Raw genomic sequence first — 8444 nt, 5'->3', positions numbered from 1 at the left:
CCCTATAAAATATGATTTAAAATAAAAAAACTATATATATATATATATATATATATATATATATATATATATATATATATATATATATATATATATATATATATATATATATATATATATATATATATATATATATATATATATATATAGGAGCATATCAAGTGAGAACATTTTATAATGAGAGATGAGAGAAATAAATATCAATCATTGGATTCATCAAGAGAGAGAATATTAATATATATATACATATATATATATATATATATATATATATATATATATATATATATATATATATATATATATATATATATATATATATATATATATATATATATATATATATATATATAGGGGACGTATCAAATGAGAACTTTGGCTATAATGAGAACTGAGAACTTTAATAATAATCATTGAATTTGAATTAATGACTCAGATTTACCTTATATTTTAAATACATATTACATAAATATCTTGCTTACTTATATAATAATATCATATAAAATATAAGGTAAATCTGAGCCATTAATTTAAATTCAATGGTTATTATTAAAAGTTCTCAGTTCTCATTATAGCCAAAGTTCTCATATATATATATATATATATATATATATATATATATATATATATATATATATATATATATATATATATATATATATATATATATATATATATATATATATATATATGATATTATTATATTCAGTATCTTGTGTGAATCAAACACATGATAGGATAAGTCTTAGGAGTATCTTGTTTGTATTATATTCTATCATTATCCTACTTTATATCCTATCATATCCTGTGCACTAAACGAGTCTTAAAATCGTAAATTTGCCTGCAAAAGTAAATGTGACATATAAAATGTTATTAATTAGGGTAATTTTAACTGTTTATTATTTTATTATATTAATAATAAATTAAATAAATTCAATAATATTTACATAAATAAAAGAAATAAAAAATGGGGGAGTATATATTTCTGCCCGGGGATATTGCTATAAAAAGAAAAGCAATTTTAAACAATTACAGTAAATGGACTTATAATTGTTTTAAAAAATATAATAATTATTTACTTTTAAATAAAATTTATACATTAATAATTGTAATTAATAAATTGATTTCTTTTCATACAATGTATAAAGAAATTTGATATTGTAATAATTAAAGAGACTAAGGGTGTGTTTGGTTCAAATGAGCGGGAGGGGAGGGGAGGGGAGGTGAGAGATTTTTTTTAATCAAATAAGTGTTTGGTTCAAAAGAAGAGAGGGGAGGGGAAGGAAGGGGTTTTAATTAAAAATATGTTTGGTTCAGGAGAGGAGGGGAGGGGTTTTATAAATAAATTACATTTTTACCCTTATGATCTTATATAAGTGATATAATATTCAAATATGAAAATTTCATAAATGTTATTTTGGTAATAATTTTTTTAATATTGACGGACTAAAACGTTATAATTTACCATAACGTTAATAAACTGAGTACACTTGATTCATATTATAACTCTCTGACACAAATAAAACTATATGCTAATAATAATTTTTAAATAGTGATGAATCATCTAACAAAACAAATACATAAAATAAGTTATTATTAAAACTAATAATTTAAATTTCTAATAAAATGAATAAAAAAATAAAGTAAATGATTTAAAATTTAATATAAAGAAAATGTAATAGGATAAATAACAAAACTAGAAGAAAAAATAACATAAATAAATATTAAAAAAATATAAAAATAATGTAATGATTATGATTTGTATTAAGTTAAAAAAATTTGAAGGTGGATAATAGTTATAATAAGTTGATGGAAATAATCAAGAAAACTCACATAGAAGAGAAGCATTAACACGAAAAAAAATTGAAATATTAAAATTAAACTGAGGATATTTTAGTAAATATAATAATTTTTTACGTTTTAAAATTCAGATTCCCTCCCCTCCCCTCCAAATCCCCCCAATTCGGAGGAACGCAAAAAGTGAGGTTTGGAGGGATTTTGCTCCCCTCCCCTCCCCTCCCTTCCCTTCCTTAAATTTGAACCAAACATATTTAATTAAAAATTTCTCCTCCCCTCCCTTCCGCTCCATCTACTTCAAACCAAACACACCCTAAAGCATACTCATTTTATTTGATATGGACAATTTCAAGATTCATTGTATAGAGTATATCACAATTAAATGATAATATAATATAAATTTGAAGATAAACTGTATTTTTATAGAAATAAATTTTAATTTTTTAAATTAAAATAAATTATAACTAAATATATGTACAGTTGTAAAAAATAACTAGTTTGAGACCCGTACTCTCGCACGGCTGAATTTATTTTAATTTTAATAAAACAATATTTTTTAGATATACATATAAAAAACTCATTTTTGTTGAGAAAGTGCAATGAAAAATTATGAAATCAAAATATTACAACAAATAATATGATTATACAAAATATAATGATAAACTTGACAAAATATGTATTTAGAGACACATGTAAATTTAAATTGAATTACATAATTGTAAAATAAATCATTATTATATAAACTCAATTGTATTAAATAATAAAAAAACTTGTGACATGGATAAAGAAACAAAATTTGACATTTGAAAATAATAATTTTGTCTTCAAATAAATATAATAATTTGATAGTGACCGGTAAGATAAAAAGTTAGTTGTGTAAATGACAGTGTAATATTACTCAATTTGATAAAATATATTTTTAATTTTATTGAAGTTAAAAAATAGATTAATTTGTACTGGCAGATGCAAACTACTAAAGAATGAAAAGAAATAGAAAGTATTAAGGCTCTGTTTGGTAAAACTAGCTGGTAGCTGGTAGCTGGTAGCTGATAGCTGGTATACCTTTTTTTTAATAAATTTTTTTGGATCATAAATACCACTTTTCATATAAAAATATTAAATCATTAATAGATTTTTCCCATATACAAATATTATTTATGTTTAGAATTGTTTATATAGAAATATTTAAATCAATAATAGTTTTTTTCTTCCCGTATAGCTTTTTGAATAAATTTTTTTATCATAAATACAATTTTTCGTATATAAAAATATTTAGATCAATAATAGATTTTATTTCCATATACAAATATTATTTTTGTTTATTTATCATTTACAAAAATATCTGAATCAATAGAATTTAACTATAAATAATAGTAGTATGTTACACTTGAATAAGTAATAAACTTTTTTCCCGTCGATATATATTTCTCATATTTACATTGATAACACATATTTGTGAAATATAATCACTAACAATAAATTTTTGTAATATTTAATTGTGCAAACATTATTTTTATTGTATACACTTCATTTATGACATATAATAATATTTTGAATTATAGAAACTAAACTTAATGATAAGTGACACACATTTTTGTATTTTATCCAATAACACACCTTTTCAAGTATATTTTAAAATTCATTTTAATTGAAATAATTTTTTTTAAATTAAAATTATTATTGTTTTCTTAAAAAATATTGTATCTTAAAATATAAATTATTTCAAATTATATTTCTTTGATATTAATATTCAATTATTAAAGTTAATTTTTAAAAATTAAATATTATTTTATATGTAAATTAACAATCATTTAAAATGATCATTATAATCTTTTTATTAAAAAATAATTTATTTGAATATTTTTATTAGTTATTTATTAAAATAATAATAATAATAATATAATAAAAAGTGAAAATATAATAAAAAGTGAAAAGTGAAAAATAAGTTGGAAAATGAAAAATAAAAAAGTGAAAAGTAAAAAGTGAAAAATGAAAAATGGTTTGAAAAGTAAAAAGTAAATTGAAAAAAAATCAAGAAAAGACATTTTTTGCTCCTAAATTATTAATTTAGATTAAAATAACAAAAATGTATTTTAGTGATTTGCAGAGCACAGCAACTTTTTTATATTATAGATAATTTCTTAACAAAGGATATTTTTGTGTCAGTAAGATAGTGGATTTATTCATTGACCAAATCTGATGAAACACGACCGCAATGAAAATTTTCCTCAAAAAACAAAAAATGTCCACATTGAGAATTTAATAAAGATAAAGTGCGGTTACATTTGTAGTAAAGTGCGCCGTATTTCTTAGTGTGAAGTTCAAAGTTTTGGTTCTCTTTATTGCATGTTTGCATTGAACTGAGTCTATATATCATCTGATAACACAGAGGGAAGAGAGAACAAGAAACAACAATGGGTGCTGTAACATCATCTTTTGCAACAGAATTAGCATCACCTGAAGCTAAAATTACTGGCATTTTCACCTATCCAATTAAGTCATGCCGTGGCATTTCTCTTCCTCATGCTCCTCTCACTCCTTTTGGTACCATACTCATTCTTGTGTTTTTTTTATTTGAATTAAGTGGAATTTTTTATTCAATATTTTTTTACTTGTTAGGATTTCGATGGGATCGACAGTGGGTGGTTGTGAATTCAAAAGGGAGAGCATGCACGCAAAGAGTTGATCCAAAACTTGCTTTGGTTGAAGTTGAACTTCCATCTGAGTCTTTTTTTGAGCACTGGGAACCTACCACTGATTCCTTCATGGGTATATCACATTTTTCTTATGCTCCGTCGTAATCTATCCTATTCTGTGTTTATATATTTATTCATTTTACAGTGTTGAATAGTGTCTCTTTTTTCATTTTACAGTGTTGAAAGCACCTGGAATGAAACCTCTCAAAGTTTGTTTGAACAAACAGTATGAAGTGGTAGATGATATTACCGTCTTTGAATGGAAAGGCTCTGCATGGGATGAGGGAGCCGAAGCATCGCAGTGGTTCTCGGATTATTTAGGAAAACCTTGTAAACTGGTCCGCTTCAATACTGGTAACGTCTTTGAAAACTTATATAATAAGACAACGGCGATAATAATGTTTAGAAGTATTTGTTAATTTTGACGTGTTAATGATTGGTAAAGGACTATCTTAGAATTTTGGGTTGGGCGGAGCTATCTCAACTCTACATAACTGCTTGTGTGAAGACTACTTTTATTTATAAATATTTTTTCATGTCCTAGCAGAAATCTGGTAGCAGGTAGTCTTATTAGATATTTGATATGTTCATGTAAAACGATTCCATGAACCGCAATCGCTATGTGTACGACATAAATAACCATGATAACTCTTGAGTAATGTTTTCAATTGCAGCTTCCGGGGTTAGAAATGTTGACCCTGATTATGTTGAGGGACAGCAGCAGACCTTCTTCAGTGATGGTTATCCATTCTTAATCGCATCTCAGGTCAGGCCAGTTGCAGCTGAGAAACAAAGTTGAAATTTACTTATTTAAGTCTTTACTTTTTACTTTATATTTACTGCTTTCAGGAATCCTTGGATGCACTAAACAAGCTTCTAGAGGAGCCGATACCTATGAATCGTTTCAGACCCAAGTATCGATTTGTTCATGTCTTCCCATCTATATTTTATATTATTTCATGGCATATGTTACTAGTTTAGATTACATAATTGAAATTTTGGTGGCACATGGTGCAGTATCCTTGTTGAAGGTTGTGAACCAAATGCTGAAGACTTGTGGAGAGATATCAAGATAGGCCGGTTTTCATTTCAGGGTGTCAAGCTGTGTGGCCGTTGTAAGGTAAAAAGTTCTACTAAATATTTTCCTACCTATCATATATCTAACAAAATCCTTAAGAACCTAGAAAACAAGGGAAACTATCAATGATAATAAATTACATAATGGTAATCCATGTTTTGCTTTTATTTCTTAATCTAGTTATGCATCCAAATTTCATTATTGATGATACCTTATATTATGGTCAGGTACCAACGGTCAATCAAGAGACAGCAACATTTGGCACTGAACCAACAGAAACTCTCATGAAAGTCAGGTCTGGCCATGTCTTGAGACCAGATAAAAAAGACAAAAACATGGTGAGACATTCCGTCATCAGATTTTCAATGAATGTCCCTTTGGTTTCATTGATGTCAAGTGACATGTAAAATGATTGTGTAGGTCTACTTTGGTCAACTTACAGTGTGGAACTGGAAGGATTCTTCTGCTGAAGGGGATGGAAAAGTTCTTAAATTGGGAGATTCTGTTTACATCAACAAGAAATTCTCGTCTCGATCAGAAGCAGCTGCTTAAAAGGCTACAATTACACAAATGTCATCAAACATGAGTATCAGTGGCTATGATGAAATAAAGTGATTACATTTACATGATTGATAACATTGCTTTGAGTAGTTGTAAATTGTAATGCATCTGTTGTATCTTGTATCCATTTAATAACATGACAATAAGGATCATGGCCCACCACGTTTTCCTTTCATAATTTTTTTTTTTTTTGCATTTATGGATTGTGTTTCTCATACAAGTCCATCTTCAACACTTTCAGAAGCAAATCATAGGCCATTGTGCCCCCGTTTCCAAAGAATCTATACATATCGACCACTAAAGACAAATGCAATGTCTTATTAGAGACAAATGCAACGTCTTATTAGAATTGTGCAACGAGAGACGAGGGTCGATATCACCATGCAGTAGGGACCATATAAGAGTTTTTTTTTTATATGTATGAGTGTCATTTTGACATAGGGCTAGGATCCTTTTTACTGTGTTACAACCCGAGGTCTTGCGAACTGTCAACGTCACTCATTTCTTCTAACTTCATCTAAAAAGTTAGGGAGTTTGAGGGGTTTTGATATATATATATATATATATATATATATATATATATATATATATATATATATATATATATATATATATATATATATATATATATATATATATATATATATATATATATATATATATATATATATATATATATATATATATATATATATATATAGGGGACGACTCAAGTGAGAACACTTGGTTATTATGAGAAATGAGAACAATGAATCACGACCATTAAATTTGATTTTAATGGACTGAATTGGTTTCTCTTTCTATGATCCTTAATATTTATTTTAAATTAACATAGAAAGAGAAACCAATCCAGTCCATTAAAATCAAATTTAATGGTCGTGATTCATTGTTCTCATTTCTCATAATAACCAAGTGTTCTCACTTTAGTCGTCCCATATATATATATATATATATATATATATATATATATATATATATATATATATATATATATATATATATATATATATATATATATATATATATATATGGAGCGTATCTGGTGAGAACTGATAGCTTCTGTGAGAAATGAGAACTAACAATATTAACCTTCTGATTTAATTAACGCTTCAGATTTCTTTATTCCATATAAACAGCATCTTATTGAATTTTTTCTATTATACTTAATATTTATAAATTCCATAAATAGAGAATCTTATCATAATTATTTTTTATTTACTATACTAATATTTGGTATAAATAAATACTAATATTTTTCTTATGCCAATATTTCGTAAAAATAAAGACTAATAATTTTCTATTTAAAAAAATAATAAATTTTTAGTTTGCCAATATCTAATAAGCACCATAATTAACATATTATTTTTAGAATAATAAAATATATTTAAAATGCTAGTAACTTAAAAATATGTAAAACTAAATTTTTTTTCAATTTGCTAATAAAAAAATCAACTCAATTAAAATATAGGTGATAATTTTAAATTCTTATCAAATTAATATATACGTAATAAATTAATAATTTATTTTTATTTTAAACGGTCACAATAGTTGAAGATAAAAAATAAAACATTTATTAACTTGGAAATAAATAAATCAAAAAAATTAAAATATATGTAATCATTTATATTTTTTAATATTTTAGATCAAATAAAAATATAAGTAATAAATCAATTATATATTTTTATTTAAAATGGTCATAATAGTAAAATATTCAAAAATAAGAATTTGCTTTTATTTATAATAGATTTATTTATACTTGAAAATTATAGATCAATATACTAGAACGATATGTTTTTTTCTTCAAAATAAATTATATATCAATATATTTATAATTATGTAATGAAAAAAATTACACTAATTCTAACGCATAAATTAAAGACAAATGTTCATTTGATTAAAAACACAATATTGATTTACATCTATATGTTCAAGATTCTCTATTTATGGAATTTATAAATATTAAGTATAATAGAAAAAATTCAGTAAGACACTCTGTATATGGAATAAAGAAATCTGAAGCGTTAATTAAATCAGAAGGTTAATATTGTTAGTTCTCATTTCTCACAGAAGTTATAATAACTTACTCCACATCTTGACCATTAATTATTTTCAATCTAATGGTTAAAAATAAATAAGGAATAGTTTTCTCTTTCCACATTTAATGACTTATTATTTTTAAGCATTAGATTTAAAATAATTAATGGTCAAGATGTGGAGTAAGTTATTATAACTTACTCTTGGAGTCAATATAACCCTCCTCATATATATATATATATATATATATATATATATATATATATATATATATATAT

At 24.5% G+C, this 8444-nt stretch overlaps 1 protein-coding gene across 1 annotated transcript; it reads left to right on the top strand.

The window, feature by feature from the left end:
* The first annotated feature begins 4160 nt into the window (after positions 1 to 4160).
* On the top strand, positions 4161 to 6284 carry LOC131595155 (uncharacterized). The gene is made up of 8 exons (XM_058867439.1): positions 4161 to 4341; positions 4417 to 4566; positions 4671 to 4847; positions 5168 to 5259; positions 5343 to 5407; positions 5511 to 5613; positions 5799 to 5909; positions 5992 to 6284. The coding sequence occupies exons 1-8, from the start codon at positions 4212 to 4214 to the stop codon at positions 6121 to 6123; spliced, it is 960 nt and encodes a 319-aa protein (XP_058723422.1). The 5' UTR covers positions 4161 to 4211; the 3' UTR covers positions 6124 to 6284.
* Positions 6285 to 8444: the final 2160 nt, after the last annotated feature.

This window comes from Vicia villosa, linkage group LG4 (assembly GCF_029867415.1).
Source record: "Vicia villosa cultivar HV-30 ecotype Madison, WI linkage group LG4, Vvil1.0, whole genome shotgun sequence".
Classification (NCBI taxonomy): Eukaryota; Viridiplantae; Streptophyta; class Magnoliopsida; order Fabales; family Fabaceae; genus Vicia; species Vicia villosa.
Note: the sequence above shows the minus strand (reverse complement) of the source record. Positions and strands in the feature narration are given on the sequence as shown.

Coding starts and splice junctions, on each gene's coding strand:
- LOC131595155 (XM_058867439.1), top strand. CDS start 4,212: ATGGGTGCTGTAACATCATCTTTTGCAACAGAATTAGCATCACCTGAA. Junction 4,848..5,167: donor ACTGGTCCGCTTCAATACTG/GTAACGTCTTTG, acceptor TTTCAATTGCAG/CTTCCGGGGTTAGAAATGTT. Junction 5,614..5,798: donor AGCTGTGTGGCCGTTGTAAG/GTAAAAAGTTCT, acceptor TATTATGGTCAG/GTACCAACGGTCAATCAAGA.